General features: G+C 42.2%; 1 protein-coding gene across 2 annotated transcripts in view; it reads left to right on the top strand.

The window, feature by feature from the left end:
* POU6F2 (POU class 6 homeobox 2) overlaps positions 1-19,696 on the top strand; it is a 317,937-nt gene that overhangs the window by 205,887 nt on the left and 92,354 nt on the right. For both annotated transcript variants that reach the window (XM_086614806.1, XM_086614807.1), the window contains one exon: positions 11,746-12,077. In XM_086614806.1, coding sequence (XP_086470932.1) covers positions 11,746-12,077 — 332 coding nt within the window. The remainder of the gene's footprint in view (positions 1-11,745; positions 12,078-19,696) is intronic.

Below are 19,696 nucleotides of genomic sequence, written 5' to 3'. Positions count from 1 at the left end.
TTCATCCTTGGGATTTTTTTCCCTTTCTATAACTGGAACTATAACTATGACTAACTAGAACTACTCCTGCTCCATGTAAGTAAATACATTATTTAGGCGGAAGTTCTTCTATTAATTCCTGTATATCCCTTTCAAATTAAAAATAATTAACCTTGGAGAAGCAGCTTAATAGCTAAAGTAAGCTCTAGATGCAGTTTGTTCAAAGGCCTGCTATTAGCTGTTTTGCAGTGTACAAAAACGTGTGAAATACCCAACAGCACGAGGGTCCCTGATGTACCTTGAAAGCCACGAAGTGGACAGTGCATTGACTGGGCAGAGCAGTGCAGCTGCTTTTCTGGACTCCCCAGCTCTTCCATTCAGCTGTGGATGGAGCTTCATCCCGACACAGAATTGTGACTGGCTCTACAGCCCATGAATAAAGAGTGCCTATAAAACCCTACGTCTCCCACCCAGATTTTTCACTGATGAGCAGTTTATCTATGTGAATAACCAGGTTGTTTATTTCAACAGTGAGCAGGAAATTTAGGTGGGTGGAAGCACGTGAGCACTCAAAGAGCAGCAAATTCGCCGTTGCTGTGGGAAGGTGATAGACGCCAAGCACAGCCGAGCTGGGATTAGCACCTGAAGCAGCAATGTGTTGGGCTGATGAGCTGTAGGGACAGGAGAGAATCTCATCTCCCTCATTTTACTGCAAATTAAAAATGAGCAGTCAGTCCGTCCGCAGAAGATGACCAGCTGCAGAGCTCAGAACCGCTGCTCACCTACTGTTTAACTTTGAGTTTAGTCTCTCTGCAAGTAAAATAAACAAACTAGGAAGAGGGATAGAGGCAGATCGCCTTAAGCTGACCTGCACTTAGCTCAAAGCTTACAGAAATAAAACAGCTACTGATACTGTGGTATAATTCAAAATAGACACAACTAAATACAGTTGTTCTTATCTATGCGCAGCAAATAATAAAAATCATGGAAGATTCTTAAAGACAGCACAATAGAGCTACTGTGAGTCAACAGCAGGCAAATGTAATGTGCCATGCTAGTGGTACGTACGTTCAGGAATGGCTTGTGGTGTGACAGATTACCAAATTGGAGTTCACTTCCCAGCTCTTCCACAATTTCTCATGTGGAGGGAGTTGTGTGGTCTCTCTGCATTGATCCCTTACCTGAAGAATGAACACTTCCATCTTCCATGCACATATTGAGGTTACAGCACCCAGCACAGCACCTCCTCACCAACCCAGTGACCTATGCTCGAGATTGCTCCTGTACCACAGCTATTAAGCAATATCTCGTGTCACTTAGAGGAAGTTTTTTAGTCCATTTTTATTCTTCTGTGACTGATGAAGAGTGCCATGTTCAACATGGTACTGTGTGTGTGTCCCAGCTGGTGAAGAATGGCCTTCAGTACCTGGGAGCTGCATAGGGACTGGGAGCATTACAGCCCTTGCAGGATCAGGCCGCATGTTTTCTTCTGTTCTCTTCCCAATCTTTTTCACTCTGTTGCTATCATTTTTAATTTTTCCTGGTTTGGTAAAAACAGAAGTTCAAGGCTATATTGCGGATAACGGGACCTGTTGTTAGCAAGTTTGAAGCCTAAGTCACTGCTCCAGCAGAGCCTTTGTGTGCGCAGCCTTGCAGCAAGGTAGAGCTGACACTTTTGCACCTGGTTCTCATACTTGCTCTTGAAGTTTTATTGATTGTAAAGAAAAAGACTGGGTTGGACTGCATTTTTTCCTTTTCTCCATATAGTGTACACATTGCTGTTTTCTGAGTCGTTCCATGACCTGTTCTCACTGCCGTTCAGCTAACTTCTCCAAATGGAATTTGCATGCTGGGAACAGAATTTGCAGCTGCTTGGATCTTGGAGTTCTTAATAGAAAACAGAGTTGTCTCAGGTCTACCAGCTTTCAGAATAGACTGGAAGTGGAATATGATAGAAACACAGATATAATGAGAGTCTGAGAGATGAAAGCAACCAGGGATACCAAGTCACCTAGTGGGCACCGTACCCTCTGCTGCTTCCCTTGGCTGAGGCTAGGAGAAAGTTACATTGTCCTTTGTCATTCTCAGGACACTTGAACAAGCTCAGCATCAAGGCCAACCTTTTAAATCACAAACACTTTGATCCACTATTCGATTGTATTGTTTAAAAAACACAAACACACATGTGCACAAAACCCCCAGTACATTTCACTTACAGTAACTTCACTTTTAGTTAAGGAAACATGACTCACTTCAAAGACTCTTTGAAGAGACTTCTAATAATTCCTCATCTTCAAAGAACCATTGCTGAAGCTATACCTGGATAAATATTTCTTTGTTGGAAGAGCCATTTGCCATAAACAATTATAGAAAATGCAGCTGCAGATCCATTATCTGAAAGAGTGCAAAATTGCCCTTTGAAGCCACCAGGCAGTTCAGCCGGTTGCTCTTGGCAAGACTTTGCCCCAAAGCCTCACATAGCCACCTCTCCAGCAGAAATGGCAGGCCATCCAGTGGACTGGGGACCCGTGGCTCTCTGAACTGCAGGACAGGATTCTGCGCAACCTCCTCCAAAGCTCCTGTGGCTGTGTGTCGTCAGGCTGCTTTTTCTACAGGCATTGCTACTTCGAGACACATCAGACACGTAGTCTGCATAAGTGCCATGGAAATTAAGGTTCCCATCAACACTAGAGCATTTAAAAGAGACAGGAGGAAAAAAAAACCAACTGCAGTTCTTGTTATTAAAGCTTGTGTGTGCAGAGAGTGCTCAGCCTTTGTCTGATGTCCATTATGAGTCATGGCCATTGTTCTCTGAGTCAGCAGACTGTTGTTTCAAACTTAATTTCTTTGTGTCATTCGTCTGTTCCCTGTCACATCCCTTCGGCTGTGAAATCTTATCTTTGCTCTGTTGGCCTTTAGATGATCATTTTTTTTCTCTGTCAATTAGTTTCTTTCAAAGGAGTCCTGCAGAATCTTTCCCAAGAAATGGGAAGTTATCTTAAATTCTGGTTCATAGAAATATTCCTATGGGCTCAATACAGTCTGAAAATCCACTCTGTAGAAATACCATGCCACTCAATTTGATTTTCCGTTCCAACACTATTCTGTTTTTAAACAATCTGGGACCAGTCCTGCTCTCCATAACTAAGAAACTGCTTTTATCTTGCATAAGGAACTGATGTTAAGACTCCCGCACTCTGAGAGCTGACAGAGTCATGTTTTCACACACACACAAAAAAAAAAAAACCAAAACAAAAAACCACAGGCTGGTAAAATTCGGAGTTTACCAGATCTGGATGTTGCTTGCTTGACACCCAGCCTTTGGCATTCAAACACTTACATTGCCCTCAGACGATGTTATGGTGGGGTTTTAATTGTCTGTCTTTGCGTGAGAGTCCCATGAGGACTCTCTGATTGATCCCCTGTGTCTTGATGATACCCTGACTCCAGTTAATGTTTCAGCCATCTGTACAATATGAGGCCTAAGGTCCCATTTGAGCTGAGGAAGCAAATGGCTTATTAAAGTCTAATTTCTTCAGCTTGTTCTTGCCTTTGGGCATTTTAAATAGGTTAATGCAATTTTTACAATACACTCAGGGAACTTTACTCACAGAGTGTTGTCATAAACTAGAGGAAAATAGCCCCTAGATTATCTCAAAATGGGAAATATTCCAAATGTACTTGCCCTAATACTTAGTCAAGCTCACTACCTAGAACAACAACTTTTTCTTCTTTTTTTTTTTCCCCTTTTTAGTGGATTATTGTACATTTTAAGGTTTGGTAAGGAAAAAAAGTGTCAGATTTATTTAATGCAGTGGATCATTTTTCAGGGAAGTTCCAGTATTCATCAAAATGTGGAGACACCACAGGCACCATATAAATTATGATGGTTTTCTTCTTAATACTTCCTTTTTATTGCCTGTATTCTTTAAAGTGAATTTAGTGCTCATGAAAGATGCTGGATATGACAACAGTAGAAAGTGAAGCCCTCTGTTTATCTGCAGAATTGGTACAGAGGAGCATTGGCAATGCAAGTTTCTCCCCATAACCCTATCTGCGTTCTGCAGCTGTAACCTTGAGGGATCACCTTTAGGAAGCAGAAGATGACTTGGTCTCCTTACTCTTTCTGTCCTTAGCCTCCCTGCTGAAAATGCAAATAAAGTTGTCAACTGATGCCATCCAAGGCTGTAGTCTTTATGATCATCCCGATAGGTACTGGGAGACCATCAATTTATTACCTTGACTGTGTGGCAGGCTGCCTCCAGTGCAGGCTCTCTGTGGGTATCTGTGTGTGAATGCATCTTCTATACATCTAATGTATATCTGTACATCTTCTATAAGGTAGAAAACACTCAAAAGCACCATTAAAGTGCAATGACTTTTGTTCCCTGTGTTGACCTAGACAGGATTTGAGCCAGTGATTTAGAAACAATATGCTCTGTATCCCATTACAAATCCCTTCAGCCACAAGTCCAACTCTTCCTTTTTTTTTCACAAAGAGGATGCTAACATATTGAAAACAAGTCATGTTTTGCTCTTAGAAAGAAGATTCAAGCGTATGCAAAAACGCGTTGGGTATTTGGCTAACCTAGCCCTCATTACCCAGGAGGGAGAGAGCCTAGGCACAGGCTCACATTAGGCTGTTCAGTGTGTGCATTCAATCTTTAGAAATCTGTTTCAAAGGAAAGCAAGCCATATACCTCATTAGAAGAGAAACAACAGGGTGGAAAAAAAAGCAGGCCGTGTCAGTTCAAATGCAAGCCCAGCTGCTTAAGTTAGTTACACTTTTCAGTTTAAGGCAACGCAAATCCATTCTCCATTACTGGGGAAGTGGAAAAAGGCATTAGGCCCTTCAAATGGCAAGAGCGAAGTTCTGTGCTCAGTCAAACAGGAAAAGGTTTAATGTATGGTTTTCTCCTTTTTAGTCTATTGTACGTTGTATCAAGGCACTGAAGAACATCTATGCAATTATGTAAATAGGAGGATAGAGCAGCACAATAGTTTGTAGGCTAAAATTGTGTTTTGTTCCTCCTACGCCTTCTTCCTCTTTACACAGAAACAAACATGCACAAAACATTAATAAAACAAATCAGACATTATGTGAAGCTTATCCACAAGAGCAGATTCTAGATACAAATTGAATCCCTGAACATTAATTTGATCTTCTGCCAAGCGCTGTAGAGGTCTTACGAATCTGAGCTTGTATTGTCAATGAGAGGTGAAAAAAAGAGTTATAATTTCTACATTGTTTTCATTATATAAACATTTATGGGCTTATGCATGTTCCTTGCTTTTTGGAGAAATGTGATTAAACTTTCAAATGTATATTTTTATTTAAAATGTAAGCAGAGCCATTCCCATACTTATGCAATGTTAGCCATAAGCAGCAGGCAGTCGATGCTACTTTCAGTGAATACAGCCAGGACGGGGGTTTGAAGACAGCACTTTTTCAGTTTTCCTGCTAAGAAAATGATTCACTCGTTCTCCCTGTCATGGATCAGACTGGAGTGAATTTTTCCTCTTTTGCTCTACTTGACAGAGGGGCATTTTAATTTCATTTCGGTTTCCTGTGTAGGTAACCAGCAGAGGAACAGAAGACAAAAGGAAAACATGAAAAGACGACATTTTATATAAATATTGTAAATGCACAATAGCGTTGTGCCTAAGGTATTCCCCAAAAGAAGTCAAGGAGCGTGTTCCTTAGATCATAACTTTCTCTAAGTCCTTGAAGTAGTCTGAGGTCTGTGACAAGGATAGAAGTAGGTGACCTGGAAGAACAGGAAGTTTGCTTTTGCTGCCTCTCGACCATCCATTTGCACTGCTTAACTACATGTCTCTTATTCTAATGTAAATGCTTTGATACCATGGCTAAGCATAATCCCCTTGGAGTAGAATCATAAAACATGGTTCAATCCCTTGGGAAGTCTGCCATGGCACTGCAGCAACCAAGAAATTATAGTTAAAACTTGAGTTTGAAAACCCTTCATGCCATTGTGTCCATGTAGGTAAAAGTTCTTCTTAACAGCTTCTTGGGTACCTGGTATACATTCAACGTGTATTTTTGTTGAGGAAAGTTGAAATGTCACCCAAAGTTTGTGGATATTCTTCACAGTCTTTCATAGCTTGCCTGTATTTTTTAGTTAATTATCCCCCTCTTAAAGTTATATACTTTGTGTTGTCTTTTTTAACCACAGAAATAACTTTTCTGCAATTTTTGGCAAGCTTTTTAAATTCTTGAGTGCAATTCTGAAAGAAAGTAGGCACTTCTCGCTTAAATATGTCAAAGTTTTACCCAGCTGTTAGCCAGTAAGTCATAAAAAGACTCCTGTGAGGTAGGCAGTGCATGTTATCTTTTATACATGCAGACACAGCGCTATTGTACCACCCGAAATTCCATCAGGCTCCAACTCTGCAGAAAGTGACAAATGCTAGACAGGTATACGATTTATAATGGATGAGGTATGCAAGCAAGCTCTGGGAGTTGGATTGGATTTGATTACAAACAATAATATGACACAACCCCTGCTGTGGATAGTACACACATTGTAAGAGGCAGTGCCATCAGGCAGCATGAACACCGAACTGCAGGCATGATCCAGAGCCCTAAATCCACCTTTGCAGTACACCTACTGTGTGGCTTTGGGAAAGCCTTGTCTGATCTAACAGTCCATCTTCCAATTCCCTATCTGTTTAGCAACAGCATGTTAAACAATCATACCTCACTAAGCCACTTCAGGGCAATTTATAGCTCAACATGATAGCAGGCTTCGGAGAGGCTTTTTAAAGGAATTATATGAGATGACAAGAAGTTATTTGAATAATTTTGTGCAGTTTCTGGCAATGAGCTTGGAAACTTTTCCACGAAGCAACTTTTCTCCATCAACAAAGTTTTCCCCAAGGGACCACCTTCCACCCCAGCAAGAACAAGTGCAGTTCCAGTACAAAAGTGAATGGTATGCATCAGACAACATTCAGGTATTGAGCAGTACTGAATGCAAAGCTTTTCTACTCCTAGTTAGGGAATAAAAAAAATCTCCGTATCAAGCCATCATCTGAGAGTGCTGGGCATGCCCACAGAATTTGCAAACTTGATGGTTTTCAGGTCAACTTCAGGCCCTCTTCATTCATCAGACAAATCAGGTTGCCTGAGGGATCACTCCTGCTCACATTGTCAATGCATAGAAGTAGGTTGGTCATGGCCGTTTTACTTTGGTTACATTAGAGGCTCAGCAGGACCTGAACCTGCGAAATTTTAGGTGAAAAAAAAAAAGAAAAGCTTTTTTTCCCCATTTTTTCTTCTCTCTGGATTCTGTCCCTTTTTTTATGTATTGGCAAAAGAAAAGATGTGCAAATCAGAGTATTGGTCGTGTGGAGGATGGAAGTTTAATGAAGATTTAATTTTTAAGAATGTAATTCAACAGCTGATCAAAGGCATGGCTTGTTAATGAGGCCCACATCATTAGGATGACTGTTGCAGCAAGTAAATCCCAACACGTGCAACAATATCATCTTTATTTCTAAAGCAGATTCATACATTTAGTACAACTACATTTCAGTAAGAGTGGATTTTTGTCCAATGGTAGACAAGTAGCTCAGTACTATTTCTGTATATCCGTGTCTCTGTGATTTTGCCAGGCTGCTCGCATCGCTGTTTGGCAGCATTTCAATGAAAGCATCCTGAAAGAAAATTGTGTGCTCTGTAGTGAACACTAATACTAATAATTATTAAATATTAGTCTTCTGATTGCTCTGAGCAACATGCAAACACACAGAATAGTAAACCTTTTGCAGCATAATGTAATGACCCCTTCGTTTGTTTTTGTTTGTCAAGACACTTCATTTATTTTACACTTTGGGCTTCTTTACCATTCTCCTCATGTCTTGTATGTCACCATTTTAAGAAGTCCAGGGAGCGATGCTTTTGTTTTTAATATTATATCAAAGATATTTTTTGCATACCCTAAGTTCAACCATAAGATCATTGACAAAAATTTAGCACTTTTATGTTATTGGAATCATGATGACTCGTCCATCCTATGTTACCTCCTGTTATTTCAGATCGATACTTCCAGCATTCTTTTAATTATTTGCTGTATTTTCCAAGTTCTAGCTGAAAGACGTACCTCAAGGAGCCAAGTATGTTCTGTGCTCCAAAAGCATTTCAGCAGATGGCTTCCCCTCCACATGGAATGCTTTTGCCTGTCCTCTACTATATGACCCAGTGCCTTACGTACAATGTATGGCCTTCTGACAAATCATTCTTCCAAGCCACAGCCTTTAAGAGTGCCCTGGAGGGGCAAAATAGTTTAGGGACCATTGCAGCACAAAAAAAAAACCCAACTCACTATATCTAGTTTTCTCTAAAGAAAGTTTTGTCTCATCCTGTCCAGTTGCACACATAGGATGTAAAATGGCCCCCGGTTCCTCTCTGTGAGCCATGTGTGTTACAAGTTACGCTTCTGTGGAGCGTCGTTGCATTCGCTTCTGTAGCGGAGTGCGTGGAAGCACCAAGGGCATACTGTGGTTGTAGTCGTGGTTCTGGTTATCAGCAGTTTGTCCAGACTGCTAAGCTATCACAGGTGAGGAAAGGGCCTGCGCAAGATAAAGAGCTGGTCTAGATCGTTTTTTTTCCTCACGGGAATGGGAAGGGTCTTACTGCCTCTGCGTACAGACCTACAGACAGAACTGGTGAATAGGATTCGTTGCCATCCGAGGTGCTTCATGCTATGGTTAATATTTGTCTGTGCAGTTGCTCTCTTGTATACACACCTTCTCCATTCTTTGTTCTCATATGCCTTAGATTCTATTTCCACTTACCACCCTCTTGGCTTTGAGGCATTTAGGTCCAAGTTCCAATTGTGGAATTGATGGGAGTGTACTCTTACTTCTCCAGGCTGATTTGTTTTGCATGAGATTAATGTGATGGTTTGATGTGGGGGGGAGGTTCTGGTGGCAGGAGCTGGCCACCAGATCGGACTCCCATCCCCCTCGGGGTTTGAGCCAATCGGCGCCTCTGCAAATGGCCCTAGTTACGTTGGGACAAAGGAACCGGAAAGGTGTGTGTCTTTGCCCAGGAGCGAGGAGAGGGGAGGGGAGCGCTGCCCCCGCTTCCTGGCTCCCAGCCGGGCGGCAGCCCGTGCCGGGCCAGTGCCACCCGCTGAGGATGGCCGCGGTGGAGCCGCTTGGGGAACTCGGGGAGAGCCCCGCTCCTGGGGTGCCGCTGGGCCGAGTTCACCCAGAGAGGACTGAGATCTGAGAGAAACGGCCACACAGACACCGGGTCAGTGAGGATGGAATGGGATGAAGTGTGCCAGAGCTGAGTTTCCCCTGCAGCCAGCGGTGAGATGGCGGGCAGCCCCCTTGCAGCCAGGATGGTCTCAGCGGAGCAGAGACCCACTCGCGGCCGTGGAGAAGCCCACATTGGAGAAGAGATGCCTGGGCCTGAGGACGGTCGTGGAGAATGGGACACATGACAAGGTAGAGACGCATTTAGAAGTCTCTGTGATGACCCAGGCCGGAGCAAGCAACAACTCCCTAAGAATCCAAGACTGTGGTAAAGCCCGCACCAGAGCAATCCAATGGGAAAGGATTGCATCCTGTGGATAGAACTGACGCTGGAGAAGTTTGTGGATTTTCCTCGTGAGTAGGGGATCCACTGGAGCAAGGGAAAAAAGGGTGTAAGGACTCCTTCTCCTTTAAGAAAGGAGCGGCAGTAACAACATGGATGAACTGACCTGCACTCCCCATTCCCTGTACCCCTGCGCCGCTGAGGGGGAGGTAGACCCGGGAAGAAAAGGGAAGGGGGGTGGGGAGATGTCGGTTTTACGATCTGGCTTTGTTTCTTTTTATCCTCTCAAGTAACTGGTTAGCTTGTCTTTATTCTTTTAAGTAACTGTTAATAAATTGTTTTAAGTAAGCCGAATCTCTTTTGCCCGGGACCATGGTCGGTGGGTGCTCCCTCTGTTCTTGTCTCAACCCTCAGTTCTTTTATTATATTTTTCTCCTCTCCACTTTACTGGAGGAGTGAGAGAGCGGCTGTGTGGAGCTTAGTTGCCGGGTCGGCCTAAACCATGACAGATACCATGCGTGTTTTTAATCTGATGGTCAGTCTGTTTTATGTTGAAACACAAAACTTCCATCAGTAACTTTCCTGATGGAAATATATTGGTGTTTCCAGTCCTCCTTCTCTGCATTATTCAGGTTCTTTGCTGAAGTCAAGTACACATGACTATAATTCTTGTAAAGGCATATTTGTAGTTTGATTCCCACGTCTAGTGAAAGAAAATTTAGAGCAGCTATGAGTATAGGAATGGATGACCAACAGCTCTTCCTACCAAGCCTTTTACTTTTTCTTCATACAGCCTTTTCTGGCTTGCCTGTTTTGCCTCATCTTTCTCTGTTTTCTTTTCTTTTTTCTTTTGCTTATTCCAGTTTACGGCTCATTGATTTTGTAAGTTGTACCAAGACCTCAGGTTCATCCCCAGGGCATAGACATCTGGAAAGCTGAAAGAGGAATGTCTGCTTGAAAAGAAATGGAGATGGCTTGGCTTTATCTGCCAATCCACAAATAACTTGGTGAACAGAGTTTCTGACCATGAAATCTGAATGCCATTTTAGAAATAACAAATTAGATTCATTTCCAGTTTACTTTGGCTTCTGCTGATGGAAATTAGAATAGAGAGTGGTGTTGGCAAAGCAGTATAGAGTGCAAAATAGTGTAATGACCTTGTAAGCTGTTCCTCTTGGGATCTTATAGCCATCTAACACAACCCCTAAGGTGATGATTAAAGTGGGTAAGGCCGGAGACCCAGATGACTTATTCAGGGCATAACCCCAGAAAGCATCAGGCTCCTGTGATGTTCTGACTGCTGCTTAAAGCTGTTCTTCCTTACTGACATCCCTGTGGCACACATCTTGCCTTCCTGAATGTAATGAATGCCCTAGTCAATTTGAAAGTGTCTCTGGGAGATAAAGTTTGCTCCTCTGTGCCAGCAGGTTGATGCAAACCGCCAGTTTCCAAGCCTCATGTTTGGAGCACATGCTAGTAAAACACAACAGACCTTTACTACCAGGAGTAAGTGAGCAGTGAAAGTGCACAGAATACCTTTCCTGTTTCACAAGAGGAACTTTATAGCTTTTAGATATGAATGATAAAGAGCAGTTCTAATTCCAGAGTCACACACATTTTATTGGATATTTTTGCTGCCTATGCATTGCACAAGAAATTTCACAGCTGAATGTTTTATTTCTTGACACCTGCTGTATAAAGACATGACAAAGCTCTTTTCAGAGCATCCTTTACGTTACAAATATGGTTTTCTCCTCCTTTATATAACAGCACCGGTTCACGTTATGAGTTCTTGCTATGCTGCATACAGTGGCATCCTGTTTGCCTCGTCTCTAGGCAGGCAAAATTCCCTTTGGCTTCACTGGTAAGCTTGTCTGAGCGAAGACTGTTGGTCAGCTCTGACTCCTGTTCTGTGGGCAGAGCTGTAGCCCTTCCAAGGGCTTCCAAAACCTTCCAAAAGGTTTGCTTTCATTGCCTCCAGTGAAGTCTGATTCTTACCACAGAACTGCACTGACAGAACCACAGGCTGTTATTGATGGGAATGTGTTTTCTTCCACAACCTGAAGTCTGAGGCCAGTTAGCCTCAGTGGGAAGTGTGCCTCACAACATGACAGAACCAGAATTTAATCCAGAACGTCTTTAACATAGGAGGTATTACTGAAACCTACATAACTCTTTTCCCCCTCTTCAATTCACAGCTACCTCATCCCTGAACTCCCAGCTTCAACAGCTTCAGCATCTTCAGCAGCTCCAGCATCAACAGCAGCAGCAGCAGCAAGGTCAGCAGCAGCAACAGCAGCAGCAAAGCCAGCAGCAGCAGCAAAGTCAGCAGGCACAGACTCCACAGCCACCCCAGCAGACCCAGCAGCCACAGCCACAGACGTCAGCGCCGCCACAGCAGAACCAAACGCAGTCCCAGAGCCAGAGCCAACCGCCTCCGGCCTCACAGTCCTCCAGCTCGCCTCAGAAACCCAGCCAGTCACCAGGGCATGGCCTTCCATCTCCTCTTACTTCACCAAATCCATTGCAGGTAGGACACTACATACAGATCTCTCAAAGTCTAACAGAAAGCGCATACTCTCCCCCTGCAAGGGGAAATCAAGTGAAGGTTACACCATATGACCATACAGGATGAGAAATTCCACCTCATATTAATTAATCCTTACAGGTACACAGCTTAGAACAGCTAAAAGGCCTGATAATCCAGAAGAGCATAACTGATGATGGTCCTAGTCTGCTCCTTTCTGAAGAGTAAACGTCTTTTGCTATTTAAGTCCTTTTTGTAAAACCCGTAGAAAATGATCTAATTTTTTTCATGGATTCAACATGTGACCTTTGCAAATGGTGTTTGCCCAGCAGCCGCCCTTTATGGTAACTTATGAGGACAGCAAAGTTAAGTGTTCATTAGTAGGCGATCCTGAGTGTCCCTAAAACAAATAGTGCTTCTGCTGGTGGACATGTGCAAGGGATAGATGGGTTATCCTTCCTCTTGAAATCACAGTCCTAATGTTTATCCTCCTGAGAATCAAATATTTCTGGTAAGAGTCTCAGTATAGACTCCAAACCTAAGAATGCCAGTTAATGCCTTTCCTAGGTGCTCACTCCAGTGACACAGATGTTTTTTAATGGACCAACAGCTATGGCACCCACACCTGGGCTCTGCCCCTCTTGAAATTCCCGGGCAGAAACAGGAGAGCTCTGATCCAGTGGTCCTAATTTCTCATACTTGGGTGTTCTCACACTACACGTGTGATGCTGTATTCACCTCCTGCAAGATCAGCTTTGTCTGTACCTGCCAGTATGCTTCTGAATAAACACCAGGGAAGTGTCTGCGAAGTGAGCAGAGTCTCTTTCACCGGGCGGTGGAACTGCACTTAGAAAACAGCAAAGTCCCTCTTCACTTTATTTTCTATATTTTGAGACCTTACTTTAAAGGTTTTATCCATGCTGATAGATTCAGCTCCATTTCCTGCAAAAATTAAACTGCATTAGCTTAATAATTAAAAAATCCTTTTTCAAACAATTAAGGGGATTGGTTTACAAGAAGCTGTGTTTGCCATGTGGCCTGTTAGACCTGCATTAATCTGAGCTTCAACTAAATTGCATCAAATCTGATTCTTTAATGTTTTAGATAATAGACTTAAAAGTCGACAAGAGATGTGTCCTTGCTTCCTGAGTATTTTCTTATAGTAGAGCATAATGTTTCTAGAGCTTCTTCTGTGTATTGTCTTAAGGGCTGCTTAGGCACCACTTAATGCCCAGTCTGTCATGCTAGTGAGGGCTTTGGGACTCTTCAATATGCAGATTATTGACATACAGAGACAGGAATATTTCCAGAGGAGCTTCACATTTTATTGTCTTGGTGCAGCTGTGATGTATGTACACTAACTGTATACGCTGTATGTTGCCAAAACTGCCTGCTGAATATTTTGCTTCAAAAGGCATTTAGTTTTCCAAACAAAGCAAATGCACACATAAATTAGAGTTGAGGTAGGGAGGAAGTGGGATTATCTCAGTGAACATACCTCAAGAGAGCTGTACTAACACTGAATCTGAAGTCTTAGCTCTTGCATAGCCTCTGGTCCCAGTTGAAATCTTAACTGAATCCGAGTACTTCCAGTCTCGTCTGTGACCTACAGGTACAGGCCAGTAGAAACTCTTTCTACTTTTAGCTCTCTAGGGTCACATCTCACTTGCAGAAGTACAATGAAAGTAAGTAAAACCAATGATTCCTTGCATGAGAGGTGCCAGTGTCAATGTTTTCATGGAGATACCTTGGCACATCACTCTCTTTAGCGTGCTTATCCTCACAGCCACCCTTTTGAGGGCAGTCTGGATGTGGCAGACTCAACGGAAGTGGAAGGAGGAAAGCAAGTACTCAGGTGGTTTTAGTTCAAACGCTATCCCCTAAACCTTTTAGGAACTGGGATTAGAGTTAATGAAAGACACCAGATTGAGAGGTCTGGCGTTCCCCCTGGGCTGACCTCAGCCAGGACCACTAAGCCAGCTGCGTGACTGGGACACTTTCAGAACAACAGTCAAGGAATTAGCAGTCATTAGCTGTCAGCTCTGGCTCAGCATTAAAGAGTTACTAATAAATTGGGGGATAAGTATTTTTAATGTTCTTTCCTCTCTGATCTTCGCTGTTTAAATGGCCATGAAAACCCAAAGTTTATTACCGATACAAACGTGCCGTGTGCTGACATCCAGAAGAGAAGCCAGAATTCAGCGCAGTACTTCAGGCCTCACTTTAGCAACGTGCGTACGGCCACTAGTTTGGCCTTCTAGCCATTCCTACAGCATTCCTACAGCAAGCGTAATACTTCTCAAGCTTCCCTGAAAAATACTTCAGAACTTGAAACATGCTTTGACATATTGCTGAGAATGGTGAGACTCTTTGACATGCAAACAAGTGACACGCAGAAATGTTTTCAGAGGAACTGCTGTTGCACTTTATATATGGTTGAAGGACGTGTTCAAGTACTTTTTTAAAGCGGAGCGGTGGTAGTATCTCCTCCATGAAATTTGTCTTTCCATTCTGAATTCTGCAGAGAAAAACTGTTTTACCCCCGTACATCTAGCTTGGATCCAAATTTGTTTTCTTTTGCACAAACATAAAAAAACTTAAAAAAAGAAGAGAACACACATTTGGCAGCAGTTCATATATCCAGTTCATAATAGCTGCTTAGAATGTGGATTTTTTTAATGTCTAATGCTTTAACTTAAAAATCGACCTAGAACAAAATTCAGAGATATTATGGCCTCTAAGGTAATGTTCTTTATGAACTAGAATGAAATGGGTTTTGTTTGAAGAATATTAAGGGAATAAAGATCAAGTAAGTTAAAGTTTGACAGCTTAAATTTCATTTCTGAATTCTTGATTTTTTCATGTGGGCTTTATCCTCTTACATTATTCAGGATCTGTCTGAAAGATATTAGTTTAGAACAATGCAACCTCAAAAAATTGTCATGGAAAGTCAGTAATTCAGGAGGATGATTGTGTTTGTTTCAAAAAACTCTGAAGGATAACAGCAATTACATCTCGAAATGTACAGATGCTGTCATGTCCTTCAGAAGGCAAATTAAATGAAAGTGACTTGCTTAGCTATACCTGGGCGAGGTGCTTTTGCTAGCTGATCAGAAATTAATAATGCCGGTGGAGCGTACACCAGCTCAAAGTCTCAGAATGATTCTTGTCAGATTGTTCCGTAATACTCTACTCTAATTTTATCAGTATTCTTTGCTCAATTCAGTGGGCTGGATTGTGGTTACAAAGCTATTATCTTTAGGAAGTCTTTTAATGGTTGTGTAGAAAGATGAAAAACCTCACTTTAGGTTCCAGGGCCTAATTCTGTGCTGACATTAGTGATGATGCTCCAGATTTGCACTGGTAAAAGCAAAACACTGCAGAGCCAGGGTCATCGCTGATTCGCAAGAGACAACAAACCAGAGGAGAATTTTCCAAAGCAGAGCTTTATTTCAGGAGATGACGGGTCAGGTGGATGATGGAAAACTTTCATTGCTTCATTTTAAAATGGTGAAATTCCTCATATGGATGATCATAGCCTGATTTTTACTTTCATTGTGTCAATGGATTGAGACAAAGAAATCTAGAGATGAAAGACAGCCTAGCTCATGTTGTAAACTGGGGACTTGGAAAGCTTTGCTTCTGGGAAAATACACTTCTCCACATATGCTTCTCCCGTGAATATTTAGTGTTATTACATGGCAAACTATACGAGTTCTTGAATGGTCAGCGTGTTGCAACTTCAAAGCGTAGTTAGCACCTCTTACAGAGTTTCCATTCAATTAAATTCCTGAAGCCATAAGATCTTGATTATATGCTGTATAAAATCAGATGAGCCAAGTACTAAGTAGCCAATTATTCTGCTCGACTACCAGAGTAAGGCGCTTTGTATCAGCAACATACATTTAACTGGCTCCAAATGGGGGTGAGCTTCTGCTGCTGACACTCACTGTATGTTTTAGTGGTGTGGGTGAGATGAACGTACCCACAGCCAGAGCTACAAAGGGAGAGCTGCACTATAGGAATAGAATTCCCAATGATTTCTACTGCTCTGTTTGTGTGTGAATAGGAACAGACAAACAGGAAATCCCCCAGGGATTGCCCCAGTGTGAAATTATTCTGACCGTTTTCAGAACTCTTTCCTAGAGCACCTTTTTGTCATAGAAGCCTACCTACAATAACTGGAGCTGATGGAAGATGATGAGTGAGAAAAAAATAATAATAAAAGGAGGGAAGAAGGGAAGTAAGGAGATGACAACAGCAGAAAAATCTTCCAAGTAATAACAAACTCTAGGATAGCTGAACCTCCTTCGGATTAAATTTTCATACTAATCTTAAATAATGTATTTGGAACCTCAACACTTTTATAACAAAGGAGAAGAGAAAAGCAGAAAGGCTGAAACACTCAGCTGTAAATGAGGGAGAATGTGTACACAGATGCCTGAGGCTCCAACAGTCACAAAACCAAACCACCCCTTCCCTTTCCCCCCCAACTTCATCCACTGGTTAGCTTCTCATTAAGGAAAAATCAGTTCTAAAGAAATCTCAGTGTTTACTGACACTTTGATAAATTGACATATATTTAAGATACAGAAGAAACAACCAAGTCTGTTGGTTTGAGGAAGGCAGCTGGGGTATGTTTGCAAGGACTAGTCATGGGCTGTCTTTATGTCTGTGTTCTCATGCAAGGCCGGCTGTATTTTTCTCGTGCTTATTGAATCACAAGATCAAGAAAACTTCATCAAGATTATGACACCTGTAATCCCACTGAGGTGGGGGTTTTTTGTCTGCTAAAATTATCTACCCTTCCTACATATGGTTCTGTGCAATGTATAACTGTCTGAATCTGTTCCCAAGTTACCTGGTAATCAGTTTGACAAAGAAGTATTTTATAAATGATGAGCAAATGTAGTGCTTTGAATACATTTTCCAAAATTCCAAGGTTTTGGTATCAAGAGGGAATGAGATATCGCACATCACAAGGCAACAGGTGATACAGCAGACATTTGTTCAGGAAGGTTCATGCCCATCACCTGCTTAGAGTGAGCCTGGTAAAGTCCTGATCTTAGGTGGATTTCCAAGAGGCCCTGGCAAGATCTAGGTCTCAGCTCTAAACTCATCACATGGAGCCTCCTCTGCGGTTGGCTGAATTTTGTGAATTTTGGTGAACTGTTGAGCATATTTTGCATATTTCATCCCCTGCTCATTTTGAAAAGGTCCAGAGAGATTTAAACATCTTGTTCTACCAACAGTTTTGAATTTCTGAGTTTCTTACAGTATTTTATTGATTTTTGTGGATTGATAGAGGTGGTTTCATGAGTGAAAGAGGCAAGTACTTGTGTAAAAATTTCTGCTAGCTGGAAAGTCATGGTCATGCTGATGTACCACACACACACTTATTACCCATTGCAAATGCTGTTGTGATTCAGGTCCCCTCCTCTTGTTTTTGTTCTCCTTTTGCCACTGAACCAGTTCTGTGAACCACCATTGTTCACAAACTTGAACCTTGCTTGAGAAATCGTTGGCATCCAGGGCTGCCTTTCTTCTCCTCCTCCCACCTCTTCTGGGCACTTCCGTGATTCTCCTTGTCCCTTCTGGGTCTGCCACTGGCTAGGCCACTCCGATACGGCAACACAGCAGTTTGTCCTAGCTGGACACTCAGGTGTCTCTGCGCTCTGCTGTGTCATGCTCTATGGCCCCAGTGCACAGTGCAGAGACCTGCAAGCTGGTTTCCTGGCACAGCTGGCTTGTTTGAGGGCTGCTACATGTGTCTACCTGGAGATGCATGGGCGTCATTTCCACAGAAAGGCGGGTTTCAGTTGTGTGTAAGATAGCATCCATCCACAGGACTGAGTAGGGTTTCAGATCTTCTTCTGAGCTGTCTTCCTTCTCCCAGAAGCAAACTGCTTTTTTGGGTCTTTGAGGCATTGGGACTTCACACTGTAAATCTGCTGAATACTGCATTTAAACAGAGCAAAGAGATGTTTAAGCGTTCTCAAAGAGACTTTATGAGCAAGTCTCTTCGTTCCCTGAGGAAACCTTCTCTCGGCTGGAGCACTGGCTGCCTGGTCCATCCAAATACACTCTGCAGGTGTTGCTATTTTCAGAAGCACAAGGAGTACTGGTGTCTGACTCACATTCAAAGCAAAGGAAATTAATCTTCGAGCAAAACAACTGGCATTATTGGCACCCAAGGGGCAGAAGCTGAGGCTAATATAGGAAACCATTTGCTAGAGAATTCTCTGAAGGAGAGAAAAGTGGAGTTGTTTGCCCAGCAAGCTCTGGCTTCTGAAATGGGAGCTTTTAATAAACTCCCTAAAGCAACTGAAGTATTTAATAAATGAAGAAATAAATAAATAATATCCTCCCAGGACAAATTTGGGAAAGGATCCATATTCCGTAAGGTCTTCTATTTCCAAAGCCTCTCTAGGCAGAGAGGAGGACCCTTGGAGATCTTAGGGACAGAAAAAATTGACATAGCCCCCTCGGATACTCTTTTAAATCCAGTGGATCTCTTTTGCTGGCATTCATTTCTCTTAATTTCTCTTTTCACTCGTACTTCCAAAAATTTTCAAGAAAGCAGAGAATATCTGAAAGCATTAATTTATTTTCCCCTATTTTTCATACCCCTCGCCTCTATGTAATAAAGCAAAAAAAAAAAAAAAAAAGAAAAAAAGAAAAAATTTAACTCATCTCAGGTTTCTAGTTCTGCAAGAAAAAAAAAAAATCCTTCTGCTTGGAAATAAATGGTCCGAGTGAACACAGAGACCTAGTGGGCTTGTTGAATCTGAGTAAGGAGCAGCATTCTGGAAGTGGTACAGCCCTGGTGTTATATCATTCAAGGCTCCTTTTACAAATAAGCACCTAAAAGAAGTTGCTCAGCTTCTAGGTACTGTTTTAAAAAAAAAAAAAAGAAAAAAAAAAACGCCACTCCGGACCATGTTTTAAAGTTTAAAATTAAGCCTTTTTCGGCAATATTGCTGAGATCTATCAGAGCATCCACTTGTGGATTCTGTTAGTGGTTTTAGCAGATGCAGTTTAGGGCAGGTGTTTAAAAAAATAATACTTTCTCTTTTTTATTGGTAGCCAGAATGTTTTGAGAGAGTGACTAAGCACAGGCCTGGAGATTATGAAATTTGCTTAAGTGTTAATGGGTTGATTTCTGAGTTACAGCCTGCCGTCTTTGCTGGAAATTGATTGACTGGTACTGCAGGTCTTCACACTTGACGCTCGGATTTGACTCGAAAATTCTGCCAAGTCTTTTACTCTGAAATTTATCTTAATTAGATCTGAAAGACCTGCCACAGCAGAATAGTCACACCGATTAAAATGAAAAACAGGAGAAATTACTGATCAAATTAATCATAATGTCGGGTTACAGCTGTAGGTCTGATGTAATTTGCCACTCCAGTGAGTTACATCGGCCCAGGCAGAGGAAAGAGAGCTGGTTTTACGCTGATCCGTAACACCAGGCAGCTTCGGGCAGCCCGTCAGGACGTTTATTCCATTCATTCTCTTGGCTTATTCTGACCTTAGTGCTGCAACTAGAAACAAATTAGGCAAAAGAAAAAAATATCCTTTTATCCAAGAGGGCACACTGAAAACATGAGCTTTCTGAATCG

The sequence above is a fragment of the Tauraco erythrolophus genome, chromosome 7 (assembly GCF_009769465.1).
Source record: "Tauraco erythrolophus isolate bTauEry1 chromosome 7, bTauEry1.pri, whole genome shotgun sequence".
Classification (NCBI taxonomy): Eukaryota; Metazoa; Chordata; class Aves; order Musophagiformes; family Musophagidae; genus Tauraco; species Tauraco erythrolophus.
The sequence above is the reverse complement of the archived record's forward strand: the minus strand, read 5'-3'. Positions and strand labels throughout refer to the sequence as shown.